Source organism: Anomaloglossus baeobatrachus, chromosome 8 (genome assembly GCF_048569485.1).
Source record: "Anomaloglossus baeobatrachus isolate aAnoBae1 chromosome 8, aAnoBae1.hap1, whole genome shotgun sequence".
Classification (NCBI taxonomy): domain Eukaryota; kingdom Metazoa; phylum Chordata; class Amphibia; order Anura; family Aromobatidae; genus Anomaloglossus; species Anomaloglossus baeobatrachus.
The window spans coordinates 147321997-147343707 of record NC_134360.1 but is presented as its reverse complement, the minus strand read 5'-3'; the positions used below and the strand labels follow the sequence as shown (position 1 = coordinate 147343707).

At 45.8% G+C, this 21711-nt stretch overlaps 1 protein-coding gene across 1 annotated transcript; it reads right to left on the bottom strand.

The window, feature by feature from the left end:
• Positions 1 to 14451: 14451 nt before the first annotated feature.
• On the bottom strand, positions 14452 to 15792 carry LOC142249307 (beta-1,3-galactosyltransferase 2-like). The gene has a single exon (XM_075320940.1). The coding sequence runs from the start codon at positions 15705 to 15707 to the stop codon at positions 14634 to 14636; it is 1074 nt and encodes a 357-aa protein (XP_075177055.1). The 5' UTR covers positions 15708 to 15792; the 3' UTR covers positions 14452 to 14633.
• Between the last annotated feature and the right edge of the window lie 5919 nt (positions 15793 to 21711).

Here is a 21711-nt window from a genome sequence, read left to right as displayed (position 1 = left end):
TCGGCGAACCACTCGAACCCATAGGAAACAATGGGAGGCAAGCACAAACAGATAAAAACACATTATAAATGTACACATACAGTTAATAAACATTGCCATAACACTTACCAGTCCCCGAGACGTGTCCTGCACTCTGTCTCCTGCCGCTATTCCATCCGATGATCGCTGAATCTTCCCGGTAACCAGCACTGCCAGCAGTGATGCAGGACCTATCGTGACGTCAAAATAGCCATGTGACCAGTCACGTGTCTGTTATCTCATTGGCTACAGACTGGTCACATGACTATGATGCGTCATGTAGGACCTACGAGTGCATCTATCCAGTATGCGGTGATCGTTTGTGTATCGCCGTGTACCGGGGACATGCTCTGGCACGCGGTCAGGTTCCCAGTCTGCTTCCCCGTTCCGTTATAAACCGACTGCCACAGCCGGTCGATAATGGAGATCACCGTTTCTATAGCAACGCGCTTGTCAGTGGTGACGTCGCCGCTCACAAGCAGCAGCTCGGGGAATAGCACCGCCTTCTTCCTATGCAGCGCTGATGTAGTAGAGCTGCATGTGTTGAAGGAGAAAGAAGAAAGAAGAGCCGGATCGTGGAGGGATGCGAGGGAATAATAAACATGGAGTCTCTAATGTGTCTGTGTATTTATTTCTATTAAAGTATTTTTTCTCTGTGTGGTGTCTTTTTTTAACCCTTTATTGGAGATTCTTAATGGCCGGGTCAAACTTGCATGACATTAAGAATCTCTGGCTTAATACTAGCTAGTAAAACAAAGCCAGTATTAACCCTTATTACCCAGCAAGCCACCGTCACCAGGGTTGTTGGAAGAGTTGGATACAGCGACAGATGATGGCGCTTCTATGAATGCGCCATTTTCTGGGGCGGCTGCAGATTGCAATTTGCAGCAGAGGCGCCCAGAAACCTCGGGCTAACCTGTGCTGCGGATTCAAATCCCCAGCTGCCTAGTTGTAGTGTGCAATACAGAGGTGCTGCACATAGATTTGCACCAGTGGGACACTAATGGAAGTCCAACAGTCACTTTTAGGATGCCACTAAGTTTACTCAGTGTTTGCTAGTATAATGGCTTAGTAACAATGAGTTTGTGTGTGCAATGCAGAGGTACTGCACATAGGTTTGCACCAGTGGGACACTAATGGAAGTCCAACAGCCACTTTTAGGATGCCACTGAGTTTACTCAGTGTTTGCTAGTATAATGGCTTAGTAAAAATGAGTTTGAGTGTGCAATGCAGAGGTGCTGCACATAGGTTTGCACCAGTGGGACACTAATGGAAGTCCAACAGCCACTTTTAGGATGCCACTAAGTTTACTCAGTGTTTGCTAGTATAATTGCTTAGTAACAATGAGTTTGTGTGTGCAATGCAGAGGTACTGCACATAGGTTTGCACCAGTGGGACACTAATGGAAGTCCAACAGCCACTTTTAGGATGCCACTAAGTTTACTCAGTGTTTGCTAGTATAATGGCTTAGTAACAATGAGCTTGAGTGTCCAATGCAGAGGTGCTGCACATATGTTTGCACCAGTGGGACACTAATGGAAGTCAAACAGCCACTTTTAGGATGCCACTAAGTTTCCTCAGTGTTTGCTAGTATAATGGCTTAGTAACAATGAGTATGAGTGTGCCAAGGGCAGGAGGGTACAGTCGCAGGGTTGTGGGTCTGGGAAGAGGAAAGGAAGCCTCCCTTTCTATCCCTCTCAATGGGGAAATGCAGCGAGGAATTCCCTGACCTTAGCTACACACACTCTGTCATCTTGTGTAGCTGTTAAAATCTGTTTTCACGGACCTGACTGTCACCTATGGCTCTGACCCTGCTGGTATTAGCCCTTGCAAGGACTAATAGAAACTTCTATCCCTATTCTGTATAGCGCTGTGTATAGAGCGTACACAGCAGTATCGGAGACAGGAGCTACGCCAGCGGTGACTGACACCAAGACGCAGAAGGCAGATAATGGCGTGCTGGAGGAAAATGTCAGTTTTTATAATGCATGGACATGTGACATGGACATCCTATCACACATGCCGTTGCTTCTCTGGCTAAAAGTCCACTTAGCTGTGTGTGTGTCTGGGATTGCTGGCCCGCCCCACTACACACGCGCGCTTAGGGAAGGAAGACAAGGAAAAAAAAAAAATGGCGATCGCCATTATCCAAACAGCAGTGATCTGAATGCGCTGTTCCCGCACACTATACGCTGAAATTTCATAATAGTGTAAGTCACAGAGTGACTTACACTATTACAGCGGAAAGCCAGCTAGTAATTAGCTTGTCTTTTTGCTGCTAGAACCGTTCTCGAACATATCTACAACTATCAAGCTTTAGCAAAAAGCTCGAGTTTTAGTTTGATCTAGAACAGCCCCCAAAATTACTCGAGACGCGAACTGGAGAACCTCGAACCGCGAACCGCGCTCAACTCTAGTTCTGAGCATAATGTAGACCCTCATTCCCAAACTGTAACTCCTCTTGGTGGAGACAATGGGGAACATGCTGATGAGACTCAGATACCTGATTGGAACGACAACTTTACTATTCGATCAGGGCAGGAAGATGTTGGCTCTGAGGAGTCAGGACGAGGGGAGTGAAAACACACAGGATGAAGATGAGGTTGGAGACCATGCTTACTGTCAACCCACAGTCAGCAAGTAGATGAGGTCAGCAGAGGAGGTGGAAGAGGTTGCTACTGACGACGAGGTTAGGTTGCGTCTTCCTGGACAGAGCCGAAGTACTGGAACACGTCAACAACTGAATCCTCAGCCACAAGTATGCCTCTGAGCAGAAGTCGGGATGGCTCTGCAGGTCGCATGGGATGTAAGCCTTGCCTAGCCTGGGCCTTTTTTGACATTGCAAAGGATCACCCAATTCATGTAATTTGTAATATTTGTCACCAATCTGTAAGTAGAGACAAAAACTCACTAGTTTGAGTACTTCGTCCATGAACCGTCAAATGGATATGAAGTGATAGGTTGAGAGAGTATTGATGACCTTTATCCACTGTGAATGCAAGATGCTTATTTGCCATTAATTGTATGCATGTTGCTGACCACCCACAAGGGGCCGCTGTTTTGCATCTGCCTTTGACTGTTTGGTCACTATAGCAATAGCAAAACGGTCTTCGGCTTTGGACATGGAGACCGGAGGAGGTGCTGTATGTGAGCTGAAGGAAAAACGAAACTTGTGCGTAACAGAAAGGAGCCGCTGCGGAAACACTTAGGTGGATTGTGAGGAGACTCGTGTTGGACTTTGGTGAGGTGGACCGTAACTCCTTGAGCAGCATCCTGTGCTGGAGACTGCAATTCTACAGTTGCTGGCTATACTGATTACCGTGAGAGGATCGTCAAGTCTGTATTTATGGCACCTGGACACAACTGTACCAGGGTACGGTAGGCTGGGCCCAGCCAGGACTGCGTGCACGCAACACTTTGTTTTGGTAACAAAACACATATCTGTTCTGCTTAGGCTGACTATATAGACAATAAGACTTGCTGCCTCTGGTCTGTCAGTTTGTCAGTTACAGTTAAAATCCTAGAGGGACAGCGACACATGTTTGCATTGACTGTTGCTTTACAAGATTTCCAGGACTGTGTTGCAGAGCTGTGTGGTTTTCATTCACACTGTTATCATCTGCCTTATCTGTGAGGCTTCAGCAAACAAGGGTATTCAGGGGGGTTAATGGGTTTTGTCTATGTTTAGGTAGATAAGTTGTAAGCTCTTGTGCTGCGCCACTGGTAGGTCGTGTTCGCACACACACACACACACACACACACACAATTACTCCTGCTACGCAGAGGGATTACCAGGTATTAGGCAACTGTTTAGACAGCCCCTTGGTTAGGCAAAGGTTGGTGAGAAGGGGGTATAAATCGCCATTATAAGTGGCGCAGCATAGGGGTGTAGGCTTTTGGACTTGTGAATAGATTGTTCTATTCTTTCTGTTTTATGCATGGTTGTTATTGTTTGTTTTGGTAAAGTTAAACAATCATTTATCAACCCAACTGCCTAGATTCCTTTTCCTGGTGCGTGGTTTTGCTGTATACTGGGGAGTCCACCCTGTACACGACTTTAAATGAAGCATAAGTCGCAGTGGGAAGGTCACTGTGCTACAATGCGGCCTAGCGAGGCAGGGCAACCACCGTCTGGTGCATCTGCGTGCTTTTAATTCTCTGTGACTGTGGGGACAGCAGTCACACATGCTTTTGGATGCAGATCTTCCACCCCTTTACCCGCAACAAGCAGTGTGATTGGAAGGTCGTCAGTTGTTTTGGAAGTGTTTTCCTCACTGATTGGCTGGACTACCTGCAGTTAAAAATTGTGTAGCAGAAATGGAGAGGTGATGTAGAATGCAGAGGTTGTGTTGCCTTCTTGTCAGCAGAGGAATGTCACTGACTATCCTAGACAATGATACTATGCCCCAAGGAAATGCCTGCACTTTTTGCACTTAAAATTGCGTAGCAGAAATGGAGAGGTGGTGTAAAATGCAGAGGTGGTATAGCTTTCTTGTCAGCAAAGGAACGTCACTGACTATCCCAGACAATGAAACTATGCCCGAAAGGAATTGCCTGAGCTGATATAGACAGACGCTGTGATGAACCATTGCACAGCGCTGGCATAGACCTGCCTAGCAAAAATGGCTATGAACTGCTCTAATCTAGCCCTGAAAAGGGATGAAATTACAAGTAGTCCCTAATCCCTAAACCAATGTGTAGATTGCACTTTTTAAGTGTATAGTACCCACAGCAGCAGCAGCGGGAGTGGTGAATGTCACACCCGCAGCAGTGAGATAATGGCGCCGATGGGGAAAATGACCAGGTCATATAGGGCAAGGACATGTGACATGCACAACAAATAACATATGCCCTTGCTTGTCTGGAAAAAATCCACTTTGCTGTTTGTGTGTCTGTGATTGGCTGATAGCCTGGCCCGCCCCACTGCGTGCGGTTAGGAAAAAAAAGGCGATAACCATTCTTTCAGCACTCAGCAGCACTGATCTAAACCCCGTCCCCCACGCACACTATACGCTTAATATCATTAGTAACAGTGACTGACAGTATTACAATGAAAAGCCAGCTAGTAACTAGCCACGCTTTTGGTGATCGAACCGTTATCGAACAGTAACTCGAACAGTCAAACATGAAGCAAATCGTTCGAGTTTGTCGAAAGACTCAAACACCGCCCAAAACAACTCGAATTTGAAATTGGCGAACGGTTCGCTTCGAACATCACTCATTTCTACTTGTAAGTATAAATTCATGATGCTAAAAACAAACATGCATGGTAAAAACCATGAACAGCTTATGCGTTTCGAACATAGGAGTTCTAAGACGTGAGCCAAGTCTAAGAACATTTTCAAGTGTATGTCCCTCTTTCTAGTACATATGTCCCCCATAATGGTATATATACCACCCTTTCCAGGATCCATTCTGGTGTATATGTGAGTATTTTGATCACATGATAATTTTTATACATGTTGTCCTTCTCCAAGCTGTATAGGCTTGAGAGCCAACTACCGATTAAGTAAATAAGGTAATATCCATCTCTGTAATGAGTAGGGGTGTGGTGTAATAACATCAACAGCCTATATAAGCTGTGCTTAATTATTAGGCAACTTCCTTTCCTTTGGCAAAATGGGGCAGAAGAGAGATTTGATGGGCCCTGAAAAGTCCACAATTGTAAGATGTCTTGCAGAGGGATGCAGCAGTCTTGAAATTTCCAAACTTTTGAAGAGTGATCCCCAAACAATCAAGCGTTTCATGGTAAATAGCCAACAAGGTTGCAAGAAGCGTGTTGGGCAAAAAAGGCGCAAAATAACTGCCCATGAATTGAGGAAAATCAAGCGTGAAGCTACCAAGATGCCATTTGCCACCAATTTGCCATATTTCAGAGTTGCAACATTACTGGAGTATCAAAAAGCACAAGGTGTGCCATACTCAGGGACATGGCCACCAAGGTAAGGAAGGCTGAAAAACGACCACCTTTGAACAAGAAACATAAGATAAAACCTTAAGACTGGGCCAAGAAATATTTTAAGACTGATTTTTCAAAGGTTTTATGGACTGATGAAATGAGAGGGACTCTTGATGGGCCAGATGGATGGACTAGAGGCTGGATGAGTAAAGGGCAGAAAGCTCCACTCCGACTTAGACACCAGCAAGGTGGAGGTAGGGTACTGGTATGGGATGGTATCATCAAAGATGAACTTCTGGGACCTTTTCGGGTTGAGGATGGAGTGAATCTCAACTCCCAGACTGTTACGAACCGGCGCCGCCATAGCCGCAAGCAGCCTGCTGCGGTTCCTGTTGCACCCAGGCGCCGGCTGCCGTTCTTGGCCGTGCCTCGGGTCGTCCAGTTGGCTGTTCCTTCCACCACGTCTAAGTGTGGAGAGGCGGCTAGTGCGCATGCGTGCGCCGATTTACCCCAGCCAGAGTCTAAGCCCGGTGTTTTGCCTAGTGAGCATGCTCAGCCTGTTTGTGTTATGTCTGAGACTAAGTCCTCAGTTCAGGCTACTGAGCATGCTCCCACAATTAACCCTAACAGCCTCTTTGCACAGGTACTTGGACTTCATGCTGTGTCTAAGTTCTGGGATGTGCCTACTGAGCATGCTCAAACTGATAGTCTGCTTTCTAAGCCTGTGGCTCAGGCTACTGAGCATGCTCAGGCACTTAGTGCATCAGAGGCTAGGTCCGGTAAGGACCTCACTGAGCATGTCCGTGAGGTGGCAGGCCCTGATAGGGCAGAGGGTGTCAGGTGTCCTGATGACGTGGCAACTCCGGACTGGCTCGCAGAGGCCCGCCCCTATGATCTGGCACCTCAGTATTGGTCGTCAGACGATGACTGGTGAAGTGTTTGGGGCGTGGCTGCCATGAGGTCATCCATGACGTGGCGGTTCCGGATAGGTCGCATGTGACGTCACTGATGACATGGCACTCTGCTATTGGACCTTGGTGGTTCCACCCTGGGTTTGGGGCGGACCCAGGTTATAAAAGGGGCTGGAGACAACATGGAGGTGTGCAGTCTTCACTTTTGCTCAGTCAGAGCACACCTCCATGTTAGAGCCTCATTGCGGCATAAGCCTATGTTGGGAAGCGGTAGGTAGGGTTAGGCGAACGGTGCCTGTCACGCCAAGATTCGTGGCTCGGCACATCAGGGTCAGGCGCCGTGCTTCCCTCCTACCGTTACAGTCTCGCTATAGCAGCCCAGTGGCGTTAACTGGGCTGCGGCTGCTGTGCTTCCTGTCCGATTGTGCCCCCTACTCACACGGACAACGCACCTGCTGCGCTACCTGTCTGATTGTGCCTCCTACGCACACGGACAACGCACCTGCTGCGCCACCTGTCCGATTGTGCCCTCTACGCACATGGACAACGCACCTGCTGCGCCACCTGTCCGGTTGTGCCCCCTACGCGCACGGACAGTGTACCCCAGGACCCCTGTGGAGTTAACAGGGTGTTCCTTATCCTCCTTGGCTTCCCGGTCAACGCTACTGGTGTACACATCTGGCCTGACGTGTCCTACACACACGTGGCCAGTCGAGAGGTGGCCAGAAACGCTAATCGGAGGACCGCTCGGCCTGACGTGTCCTACACGTGGCCGACAGGGCGCTTTCGTGGCGGTCTTCTGGTCAACGCTACCTGGTTACCACCTGGCCTGACGTGTTTCCTGCACACGTGGTTGGTGTAGCGCTAGGTGCACCAAAACGCTAATCGGGTTGTCGTCCGGTCTGGCGTGTCCCAACACACGTGACCGGTTCCCAGAGTTCCTGGGTTATCTCAGAGCCATCCAGATCTATAGTCTCCGCCTAACCCTCAGGTGCCAGCAGCTCCATTGTCATCTGGAGCACGGTGGGCCCCGACTGGCGGTTAGGATATATACCCCCTGGTCCTAATCTGCCGGTCCCCCCGTAACAGTAAGACTGCGCCAGGGTCTGGCTGGCATGGCGGAGATGGATCAGCTACGTCAGTTCATGCTGCAGCTTTATGCCAGAGTGAGGTCTCTGGAGAAGTCTGCTCTTGCTGCTGATATGGATGATGTGGTGGCTCAAGCGGCTGCAATGGTGTCAGCCACCAAGCCTACTCCAACCCTCCCTCACCTCTCGCTGCCCAACAAGTTTACGGGGAACAGCAAGGCATGTAGGGGATCCGTGAACCAGTGCTCAGTCCATCTAGAGCTGTTGGCTGCACGGTTTCCTACAGAGAGGTCGAAGGTGGGGTTTATCATCTCCTTGCTCTCTGATAGAGCACTGGAGTGGGCTACACCATTGTGGGAGAGGAATGACCCCGTAGTTCAGGACTCTAAGGAGTTTTTGGAGTCCTTGCGACAAGTGTTCCTGGGGCCTCAGGTCACTCACGACTCGGCCCTACAGCTACTGACTTTGGAGCAGGGGCGTACCTCCTCAAGTCAATATGCTGTGAGTTTCCGGACACTTGCTGCAGAACTGGGGTGGTCAGAGAGGACTCTCATTCCACTGTTCTGGAGGGGATTAGCCTCGCACGTGAAGGACGCATTAGCGTCGCGTGAGGTACCAACTACCCTTGAGGGCCTCATGATTCTGGCTACACGCATTGACCTGCGGACCTCCGAACGTCAGCTGGAGCGCAGGTCAGAGGGTCGTTCAGCCACTGTAGTGGTCTCTCCTACTGCACCTCCCTTAGAGGACATCTCTGTCCCTATGGACATCTCTAGGGTTGGTGTTGCTAGGTCTTCGAGTCGCAAGGGCATTTCCTGTTTCGCTTGTGGGCAGTATGGTCATTATGCCAACCGTTGCCCAAAGCATCAGGATAAGCGACCACGATTGGTGACCATAGCTGGAGGTAGACTGGACTCTGCGTCATCCATTACGGTGACGTTTCCCGTGTCCATTTCCTTTAAGGGGTCAACATGGTCCACAAGGGCAAGTGTGGACACAGGTGCTGGGGATAGTTTCATCTCCTCCTCTTTTGCCTGGCGGCATGCCATCCCGCTGGTGCAAATGCCAAGGCCAGTGAGAGTCTGTGTGGTGGATGGGTCCTTGTTGCCCAAGTTAATTCACCAGCGGACAATGCCCATTACCCTTGCCATGTCATCTGGGCATAGGGAGACCATTTCATTTCTGGTTCTCCCTAAGGGTGCAGATGATATTCTGCTAAGTATTCCTTGGTTGAAGCGGCATTCCCCACATATCGACTGGTCGTCTGGGGTGATTACGCGGTGGAGCGAGTCTTGTAGCTCCCACTGCATGTCTCCATCTTCCGCCCGTCGCTCAGTGGTATCTGTGGCGACTATAGACCATTCGAGTGGGAGGGCCGCTAGAGGGGGGGTACTGTTACGAACAGGCGCCGCCATAGCCGCAAGCAGCCTGCTGCGGTTCCTGTTGCGCCCAGGCGCCGGCTGCCGTTCTTGGCTGTGCCTCGGGTCGTCCAGTTGGCTGTTCCTTCCACCACGTCTAAGTGTGGAGAGGCGGCTAGTGCGCATGCGTGCGCCGATTTACCCCAGCCAGAGTCTAAGCCCGGTGTTTTGCCTAGTGAGCATGCTCAGCCTGTTTGTGTTATGTCTGAAACTAAGTCCTCAGTTCAGGCTACTGAGCATGCTCCCACAATTAACCCTAACAGCCTCTTTGCACAGGTACTTGGACTTCATGCTGTGTCTAAGTTCTGGGATGTGCCTACTGAGCATGCTCAAACTGATAGTCCGCTTTCTAAGCCTGTGGCTCAGGCTACTGAGCATGCTCAGGCACTTAGTGCATCAGAGGCTAGGTCCGGTAAGGACCTCACTGAGCATGTCCGTGAGGTGGCAGGCCCTGATAGGGCAGAGGGTGTCAGGTGTCCTGATGACGTGGCAACTCCGGACTGGCTCGCAGAGGCCCGCCCCTATGATCTGGCACCTCAGTATTGGTCGTCAGATGATGACTGGTGAAGTGTTTGGGGCGTGGCTGCTATGAGGTCATCAATGACGTGGCGGTTCCGGATAGGTCGCATGTGACGTCACTGATGACATGGCACTCTGCTATTGGACCTTGGTGGTTCCACCCTGGGTTTGGGGCGGACCCAGGTTATAAAAGGGGCTGGAGATCACATGGAGGTGCGCAGTCTTCACTTTTGCTCAGTCAGAGCACACCTCCATGTTAGAGCCTCATTGCGGCATAAGCCTATGTTGGGAAGCGGTAGGTAGGGTTAGGCGAACGGTGCCTGTCACGCCAAGATTCGTGGCTCGGCACATCAGGGTCAGGCGCCGTGCTTCCCTCCTACCGTTACAGTCTCGCTATAGCAGCCCAGTGGCGTTAACTGGGCTGCGGCTGCTGTGCTTCCTGTCCGATTGTGCCCCCTACGCACACGGACAATGCACCTGCTGCGCTACCTGTCCGATTGTGCCTCCTACGCACACGGACAATGCACCTGCTGCGCCACCTGTCCGATTGTGCCCCCTACGCACACGGACAACGCACCTGCTGCGCCACCTGTCCGGTTGTGCCCCCTACGCGCACGGAGAGCGTACCCCAGGACCCCTGTGGAGTTAACAGGGTGTTCCTTATCCTCCTCGGCTTCCCGGTCAACGCTACTGGTGTACCCATCTGGCCTGACGTGTCCTACACACACACGTGGCCAGTCGAGAGGTGGCCAGAAACGCTAATCGGAGGACCGCTCGGCCTGACGTGTCCTACACACGTGGCCGACAGGGCGCTTTCGTGGCGGTCTTCCGTTCAACGCTACCTGGTTACCACCTGGCCTGACGTGTTTCCTGCACACGTGGTTGGTGTAGCGCTAGGTGCACCAAAACGCTAATCGGGTTGTCGTCCGGTCTGACGTGTCCCAACACACGTGACCGGTTCCCAGAGTTCCTGGGTTATCTCAGAGCCATCCAGCTCTATAGTCTCCGCCTAACCCTCAGGTGCCAGCAGCTCCATTGTCATCTGGAGCACGGTGGGCCCCGACTGGCGGTTAGGATATATACCCCCTGGTCCTAATCTGCCGGTCCCCCCGTATTGCAGACCTACTGCCAGTTTCTGGAAGACAACTTCTTCAAGCAATGATACAGGAAGAAGTTGGTATCGTTCAAGAAAATGAGTCTTTTCGGTTGATTGAGAACATAGTTGTTGATCAATAATAAAAAAATCCTCTAAAATAGAACTTGCCTAATAATTCTGCACACAGTGTATGTCCTTATTCTAGTATATCTTTCCCTCATTCTGGTATATATATATATATATATATATATATATATATATATATCCTTCATGCGGGTACATAGCTTGCCCATCCTGCTATATATGTCCCCCAGCCTGGGCCTATCATGGCATATATCTCTCCCATTCTTTTATTATCTGTACAAATAGTGCTTTTAACTCAATAAAAGCCCCCAAAACTTTTTACTCATCTTCCATTGCTTCCTTGACATAGAGATTCCACTTCTGTAGCCAGACAAAACAATCATTGATCTCTGGGAGAAACAGCTGTCTGTGGATGGATACTTGGCCTTGGTATTTCCCTTGTCATATCTTTAAACTTGTCAAAAAGTTGGATATTGACTTAAAGGGCCACTTAATATGGTGGTTATAGTGGTCTCCTAAAAAGAGCCACTCCTTGGCTGGGTCCTTCCCGGAGGGATATCTGGCTGGTTTCTGTGTCAAGACTCCTAACAGAGGCTCCACTGACTTTTTTGACTTCTGTAGCCAGGGCAGATGCTGGCAGCTGACATCACTGTGCCTGCTAAGGCAATGCATAAGTCATGCAGAACCAATGCCAGGCACATTAACGTCAAGTGCCAGACTCTGATTGGTCTGCAGCATGCATTGCGGTTAAGAGACCTGATGGGTCTCTGAGTTGCAATATGCTTCAACTGAATATGCATCCTCAAATGCACATTAAGCTAAATTAGGCGCTGGGATTGGCGGCCCCTCCTCCTGCATGGGACCGTCCCATTTGCATCACCTATGACCACAATTGTTATGCCCCTGTTCTTTAGATATTACAGTATCACTTTTTATACACAAAAAAACTGAAAACTTTTAGTAAAGCATGATTTTGTTATCCTCATTTCTCATAATAAGTTAGAAATTGACCTGCTGTACAAACCTGAGTAAAGTATGTCTAAGTACCTTCCCAAATTATATGCTTTTTGCCTTTTAATACTTTTAAGTGATCCATTCCACTTTATCAGCAATCTGCTAGCACTATGGATGCTAAACTTTTCTATCCCGTAATTAGTAGCATGCATTGCTCTTGCTATTGTCCAATGGTTTGTTTGACCTCAACTGAAAGCCTGACTCTATTATGCCTTTGTGCAGTTTGACAGACCAGAGAGCAGAAGCATGAAGATCACACTTCTTATATTCTCAGTGTTTCTACCAATATTGAGAGATCTCAATTGATAACATGCAGTGAACAACACATTATACAAGTATAAACTAGAAATGTTCTCCAAATTGGCACCCATATTATGCAAATATAACATTGATTAAACATATACTATACATCTGATCAAAATCAGAAAAGATGCAAAACTAAACTGTTCACATAAAACTTGATTTCATTAGATATAATATATTTAAAAAAAATGTAACCAATAAAAATCAGCAGGGGTTCCAACAAAGGTTCCACCTCACCAGACCACTATACTAACAATAATTACTGGTTTAACATAATGTTAATACTGTGTAAACATTCCCACTGTGCAATCATATTATTATCATATCATTAAGAGTAATAAACAACTGTTATAACATCAGGATCATAAAATTATATCCCTATATTAGTATACAACACTTTTAAAGTTGATTGTGAAAAAAAGTTATTTGATTGGAATATGCAACAATATTGAAATTCAACTATATAGAAAAAATGTTTGAACAAATGTCTGACTATACTATTAAAGCAGATAATACAGATATGTGTCTATTGTCAGAACACAGCAGTGAAATTGTATAGTGCTAAAAGGCATGTCACTGCTTAACATTTTGTAATGCTAACCATATTATGAGGGGGTAGACAGTGCCCTGGAGGTGAAAACCTGGTGCCCCGACGTGCGTTTCACTCCTGTTTTGAGGCATGTGGACGTGTGATATACTAATTTAGGGATATAATTTTATGATCCTGATGTTACAGCAATTATAGCAATTGTTTATTACTCTTAGGGGTACTTTACAGGTTGCGACATCGCTACCGATATATCGTCGGGGTCATGGTTGTTGTGACGCACATCCGGCGCTGGTAGCGACATCGCAATATGTAAATCCTAAGAGCGATGATGAACGAGCGCAAACAATCAAAAATCGCTGATCTGTGTCACGTTGTTCATTTTCATAATGTTGCTCCAGCTGCAGATACAATGTTGTTTGTCGTTACTGCAGCACCACACATCGCTGTGTGTGAAGCCGCAGGAACAACAAACATCTCCTTACCTGCGTCCATCGTCAATGCGGAAGGAAGAAGGTGGGTGGGATGTTATGTCCCGCTCATCTCTGATGACGTCGCGGTGATGATGCGGTGACACCAAACGCACCTCCCCCTTGAAGGAGGGATTGTTCGGCGGTCACCGCCACATCGCCGACAAGGTATGTGCGTCTGAAGCTGCCGTAGCAATAATGTTCGCTACAGCAGCGATCACCAGATATCGCATGTGCAACGGGGGCGGGTACTATCGCGCTCGACATCGCTAGCCGATGCTAGCGATGTCGCAAAGTATAAAGTACCCCTTAATGATATGATGATAATATGACTGCACAGTGGGAATGTTTACACAGTATTAACATTATGTTAAACCAGTAATTATTGATAGTAAAGTGGTCTGGTGAGGTGGAATCTTTGTCGGAATCCCTGCTGATTTTTATTGTTTAAAAATTGTTTTAAAATATATTACATTATACAAGTGTATTGTGGCCAGTGCTATAGAGTGACTATTTTATTTTTTGTGGGTAAGATGTATTTATTTATTTTTTTCCACTTATATAACAAGATTAATTTCTTAGCGCTTTACAGATTTCAGCGTTGTAACACAAATTAAAAAAAGGGATTTGAAGGTTGCCTTTTGTGAACATTATCAAAAGGGATCAGGTTGTCTGAAAGTACAGTGAGCGTTTAGATAAGGGTAAGTTCATTTTGTTTTTGTTGTACATTAATGTGCATGATTGGGTCAAAAATAGCTGAGGCCTTTGTAAAAAAAAAAAACAACTTTGGGGTTTCCTCTTGCATTCAAATATTGGCAAGGAATAGGTGGACCTATACACAGAGAACAACGAAGTTATGAAAATGCCTGGGCCAGTGACATTCCTAGGATATAAAATGGAGAGTTGCACTTTCAATCTGTATACTGGATAGAATAGCTGAATGGCCACCAAGAAGGGTGAGGTCACCAAGGTGGTAGATGCCCAAAGGTACAAACCCCATATGCACTCCAACAATATATCTCTGTATATTAGCGATATAAAAGACTGGAAAGAAGTTTTTTCATTTCTTTCATTTGGGTTAATAGTTTGGACATTTGGAATAAAATTATTAATTTTCCATAGCATTAGTCTAAGTTACAACAGTTTTGTAAATCAATTATTACATGCAGCATTAACATTTCTTAAAATAAATAAAATAGCAAAACGGGCTTTATTTACACAATATAATATACATACGATAGCGTTACATTGTACTAGAAGTAACTTTTAACATCTCGCTTTATTTTCCTGAACAATTATCCAATAATTGTTAAGGTCTATTGGAGTTATATAATGAGAGGTAATAATGTTGTTATAGACACACGGACTGAAAGGAACACGAAAATTATTGAACATAGTTTTTTGGGGAGCTTGTGTTATTTTAATACCTTCCTTATCAAGGCACAAACCTACAAACACATCTTCTAAATAAATATATTTAATGTTCAATGATGATCTTAAAATCTTAGGTGCCACATCTCCGGAGAATACATAGCCTGTGCCTGAGCAGAAGCTGGGATAAAATTCTTCAGGATAGAGGGAATGCGGCACGTGCCATTTACTGTTTTGATCCCTATGTGGTCGGTTATTTAACATTAAATAACCTGTAAAATAGTTTTGTTTTTGAGGTTGGTCTGGACCCAGTAGATCTAATAAACGTTCCGTATTAACAAACATATCACTGTCCGTCTTCATGACATATTTAGCTGTAGGGCAATAGTTGGAGACCCATTCTATTCCCATCAATGTTTTCAAAGTCAAGTTTTTATATGTATCCAGAAAGTCCTTTTGGATGATATCATGGTACGTCTCGCTTTCATCTAAGAGGGCATTAGGATCCTGCTGGCTGCTAGTGCCCAACAGAAACAAACACATGGTAGATGTTCCATTTATAAAATGTTCATTTCCAAATGTTTTCCTTATGGCTTTACGGTTGTGAATTTCACTTGCAATTGTTGCGATTAAAAATATTAGGAAGGGGCTTTGATCCTTGCATTTATTTGGTTCATTCATAATATATGGATAGGATTTGATATCTATGTACTCCGAAGTGGAGGACGATGATGTAGATGGTGTTTTGTAGTCCACTTTCTCAATTCTCATAAATCCATGTCTATTTTTGTCTAAAGTTCTTCGATTGCTTAAAGAATAACTTTTATTTCTTGCATTCTCTTGATAACTTAAATGTCCTTCCTGATAAAATCGATATGCAGCAAATAGGCTACTGAAGCCAAATATGTAAACCAAGGTCCTAATTAATACCCTAACAGAAATCAATGGTACTTTTGTATGTAACCGCATTGTAATTCATAGATTTTTTTACCATAGAGAAAGAAAAGGTAATAATGCAGATATTATTCTGAATTGGATTTTTTTCTCCAGCGCTAATATTTCCTCTTCATCTAAAAAAAAATATAATAAAAATATGTCAGATCAAATAACAGTAATTTTTGTCATCACAGAGAATCATCAGACTGTTCAGTGACACCTTAAGGTGTTATCGGAAGAAATTATTGAGTATGAATAAATAAAACCTCCATGTTTCAGGATTTGTCCTGCGTTTCTATGAATAATTTAGAATACATTTCAGTAAATTCCTAGCATTTTCAGTTGTAGTCAAAATTCGTCAATCTACCCCAATTACAAATTAAGTTTATTAGCAACAATTATTTATTATAATAAATTAATCTACTACAAACACTTCAAATGCTTCAAGACAACTAATATAACAAGTGCTTACTCCAAACTTGAAATAAAATGCCTCTTTTACTGACTGTTGTACAATAAGAACTATGTAACCCCTTCTAGACAAGAGTCTTTAATAAAAAATGAGTGAAACAATTTATAACAAATTAATTTTGTGTAGAGTGTTAGGATGTTCCTTGGACTTAGCAAAGTCAGACAATTTGCGTTTTGATTAGTGACAATTGCTAAAAGAGTGCCCAACACCATTTTACACATTACAAAAGATTGCATGAGCCAGAGAATATGTGGTTTTGGCCTGATGAAGAAGTCTGGGAACTTTGAAACACATTGACTAATAAAATATGTAATTCTCCCTGTAATACCTCCTGGATTGCCTTTATCATTTGATTTTTCAGCAGCAAAGTTACAGATACATCCTCCATGTTTTCCTTTCCATGAGCCAGAGAAGGCTCACATGACTTTGGGCATGGTTGAGTAGGATTACCCAGAATGCCTTGCAGCTATTACTTCATCTTGCATTGCACAACCAATAAGATGGACTACCATTCCCTGTGTAAATAACAGAGAGCAAAAGAGAAGGGTGTTTGATACTGCGCCAAAGGATCACAGGAACAGATGTTTAGATTAATGCATCTTTATTTCATCCAGGTCTATGCGTTTCCGGAGCCACTGCCCCCTTCCTCAGGACCGTCAGGAAAGACAAAACATCAAATCTGTGAACAGATTTGATGTTTTGTCTTTCCTGACGGTCCTGAGGAAGGGGGCAGTGGCTCCGGAAACGCGTAGACCTGGATGAAATAAAGATGCATTAATCTAAACATCTGTTCCTGTGATCCTTTGGCGCAGTATCAAACACCCTTCTCTTTTGCTCTCTGTTATCTGCCAATTGGGTGGCTGCAGCCTTGGATCAGATTCTACATGCGAATACAGTTGTTGTGACTCTCACAACGACATCTGGTGAGTAGTTTCACCCTCCTCCCACCCCTTATATACTGGGGTAAGACCCTATATGCGCTTTTCTCTCCACAGATTTCTTATCTGAATTCCCTGTGTAAAAGCAGAGGATGGCAATGCAGCTGCCATTTTAGGGTGTATCCCAATAGTGAGAGAACTTCAGAGCTTGCAGATAGGCAATAGCAATATGAAGAGAAAATCATAAATCATTTGACATATACTAAAGACATTGTGTGTTATACAATGCATTGAAGATTAGTGTTGTACTCTGGGATAGTACAGACATTAATAGAAAAGGAAAGAGAAATAGTTTAGAGCTTAGAGCAGCAATGACAGTGAGATTGATTATACAGTGAAATTGTGTGATTTGCAACTGTCAGACTGACTTTTAAGTTTTCATTCTTCATTCTTTTTGCATAAAGAAGCAGCATACCAACATTAATATGATTGATATGTGTTTCAAAGTGTAGTTTTTGAACAACTGTATTAGGCTGCGTGCCCACGATCAGTGTTTTCAGCATTTTGAATACAGAGTGTTTTCAATGCATCCAAAATGCTGCATTGTACAGTACAAACACAGTGGATGAATTTATAGACATCACATGTCCACTGTGCATGTACGGCCCACAGCAAAAATTGAAATGCAGTGCGGCTTTCTCAGCTGAAAGCATGTCAATTCTTTGCTGCAGAGTCACAAGCATTCTCCATAGGGAGAATACAGCAAGAGACCACAGCGCCACGACCCCTAGTCGTGAGCACAGGCAGCTGTTGTCTCCTGTGTTCTCCTGCGGAGGAGACTCACGGCTTCACCAGTCAGGATCCACCGCATCCATAACACAGCAAGTTTTGATTGTGGGCCCGTACTCTTAAGGTGGCTTTACACGGTAGCGATATCGCTAGCAATTTCTAGCGATATTGAGCGTGTAAGTACCCGTTCCCGTCGTGCAAGCGAAATCGTGTGATCGCTGCCGCAGCAAACATTATCGCTACAGCAGCATCACACGCACTTACCTGGTCAGCGTCGTCGCTGTGACTGCCGAAAAATCCCTCCCTCAAGGGGGAGAGATGTTCGGTATCACAGCGATGTCACCGCGACGTCACTAAGCGGCCGGCCAATCAAAGCGGGGGGGGGCGGAGCTGAGCATGATGTAAACATCCCGCCCACCTCTTCCTTCCGCGTTGTGGCTGGCTGCAGGTAAGGAGACGTTCCTCCCTCCTGCGGTGTCACACACAGCAATGTGTGCTACCGCAGGAGCGACGAACCACAACGAAAAACAACCCTTACCGATTTTTGAGTTTGGGACGACCTCTCCACGGTGAACGATTTTCACCATTTTTGAGGTCACTTAAGGTCGCAGGTATGTGTCACACACTGCGATATCGTTAATGACGCCGGATGTGCGTCACTAACAACGTGACGCAGACGATAAAATATTAACGATATTGTAGCGTGTAAAACCCCCTTTAGTGGTCAACTTTGATATCTGTACATCTATATTTCATATTGTAGCCTTTTGAGATATTTGGCTTTTCAACTCTGTACATAGCAATTCCGATTCAGATATTTTGGGGCAGGGAAAAATGAGTGTGTTAAAACAAAAGCAAAAAAAAACAAACATCCAGTGTTATTTCTGTTTCTAAACATTCTGCTATAGCTCCATCCCTGGTCACTGGGTAGCACCGCATTAACACTACAGGTACTACTGGACATCAGTAAAAGGTTAGGTGTCAGATTGATGAGACTAGTTGCCTCTTTTATATTTACTTGTGTTTTGGTGCAATGAACTGGTAGGTAATTACCTCTTTGCTGGGAGCAATGGGCAGGGCTCCCTTCTGTATAATCCCTAGCTAGATTGTGGAAGAAAAATTTCCAGCGTGGTCCAAGTTTTCATATAAAAAATCATCTTTATTAAATCAATCCATAAAATAGGGGTTTACAGGCGGTCAGCAAGGTATATCATGATATACCTTGCTGACCGCCTGTAAACCCCTATTTTATGGATTGATTTAATAAAGATGATTTTTTATATGAAAACTTGGACCACGCTGGAAATTTTTCTTCCCTGATTCCTCTATGGCAGCCTAGCCTTCCGTGCGCAGTCCTGGAGATACAGCGGACCACAGCAACTCGGTGAGCTGATTTTTTTCTCTTGTTTCTAGCTAGATTGTGGTTGGGCCTAAAATGAATTCTAGGCAAAATTATTGCCTTCAAGTTGAATAGTATTCCTTTCATTCTGTGGCTAGCTGTGTGTCTAGTAAGCAAATTATGGTTACAGAGTCAGACAGAAAAATATGCATTGAGTATGCATTGAGCTAAACCATTCCATCATAGGTCTGGCAGTATGTTTTGAGCTATTGTCCTGGTTTCTAACAGGTTTTCCTCCAGAATTGCCCTGTATTTAGCTCCATCCATCTTCCCATCCACTCTAACCAACTTCCCTGTCCCTGCTAAGGAAAAGTATTCCCACAGCATGATGCTGCTGCACTTGTATTTAATGGTGGACATGGTGTTTTTCAGGGTGATGTGCAGTATTAGTTTTCCACCACGCACAGTGTTTTGAAAGTTTTGCCTTTGTCTCCTTTGACCAGAGCACCTTCTGACTAGAGTTGAGCAATGTTCGAGGTTGAGGTTCGCCAATTTCATGTTCGAGTGATTTTGGGGGGTGCTCGAGATTGAACTCGAACTCGAGCTTTTTGCTAAAAGCTCGACAGTTCGAGTTACGTTTGAGAATGGTTTGATCACCAAAAGCAGGGCTTTTTACAGCTACAGTGTGCAGGGAGCCATCGCTGGCAGCCTGCGGTAAGCTGGTAACCAAAAAAAATATTGGCTATCCAAGCAAAGTGCTTTGCTTGGTAACCCGATATTTACCCTAGTTACGTGTGCAGGGAGCTGACACTTCCCCGCAGGGCTCCACCCCCTCCTGCACACGACATGTACACACACACACTCACCTGTCCCCGGCACTGATGTCCTCAGCGCCACATGGCCCCGCTAGGCTCCACCCACTTTGCATTCCGCCGCTCGCACACATGGCCCCGCTAGGCTCCACCCACTTCACACTCCGAACACATGGCCCCGCTTGGCTCCACCCACCTCGCACTCCGCACACATTACTCTGCTTAGCTCCACCCACCTCGCACTCTGCACACATTACCCCACTAGGCTCCACCCACCTTGCACTCCACACACATGGCCCCGCTTGGCTTACCTGCGGTGATGAAGTCCCGCCCTCCCGACCTCAGCGCTGTCACTGTCCTCCATGGTTGCCGCTTCACATTTCCTCTCTCTGCCGACCCGAGACTGTGAATAGCGGTGACATCACAGGCTCCCACGATACTTAACTGTGAAGGTGGCGGTCATTGAAGTCAGTGACAGCTCTGCTATCAGCAGTGCAGGAGATCGTCACCGCAGGTAATGTACCTCACTCCTGACAGCAGCGCTCGTCATCCCCTGCAGAGACCTGGGCTGACCCATTGATGTTAGCTCAGGTCACTCCATTGCTCTCCCAGCCAATGGGGAACATTATTTTCTTCATTGACTGGGACAGTGACTATGGTATGGATCGTCATGGGAACCCCTTGGATTACAGCAGACCTGGATTTGTTTTTCTTTCTAATAAATTGGTGAAAGAGAGAATGTTTTGGGCAGTGTTTTTTCAAATAAAAATGTGTTTGTCGTCTATTGTTTTTTATTACTGACTGGGTTGGTGATGGTATCTGATAGACGCCTGACCTCACGAGCCCCAGGGCTTGATGCCAGGTGACATTACATATCTGGTATTAACCCCATATATTACCCCATTTGCCACAGCACCAGGGCACGGGATGAGCTGGGGCGAAGCACCAGGATTGGCACGTCTACTGGATGCGCCACTTCTGGGGCGGCTGCGGCCTGCTATATTTAGGCTGGGGAGAGTCCAATAACCATGGACCTCCCTAGTCTTAGAATATCAGACCCCAGCTGTCCGCTTTACCTTGGCTGGTGATCCAATTTTGGGGGGACCCCCACGTGTTTTATTTTTTTAATTATTTATTTAATTTAAAATAACAGCGTGGGTTGGGTGCCCTCAGTTTTGGATTACCAGCCAAGGTGAAGCTGTCAGCTGTGGTCTGCAGGCTGCAGCTATCTGCTTTACCCTAGCTGGCTACAAAAATAGGGGGAAGCCCACGTCATTTGTTTTAAAAATGTATTAGTTTTTTTTGGTAAATAAAAGGCTAAGCACCCCTTAGTGCCACATGAAAGGCACCAAAGGGTGCAAAATTACAAAATGCAGGAGAGTGGAACATTATGTGTCTTTTTGCCATTATAATGACAGAAAAGACTGATATAAAGTGTACAAGCACAAGAAAATCACCAGAGCGCTCTATGCTGTGAAAAGCAGAAGAAAATGGCACTGGAGTGAACATGTGACCTCCTCATGTAGGTTGAAGCTATGGATCCTGGGTAGATTTATCTATTTTCCTTCCTTCAGTTTTTTTGCAGTACGTAAAAAAAAATGGAAGGCACACGGATGACAAACAGATGACATACGGACCGTATACGGAACGGAAGCGGATGCCACACAGATGCACCCGTGAAAAAAAAGGACCGTTTTTTGCGGACCACCAAAACGGATCTGTCGTGTGAATGTAGCATTATTCTGAT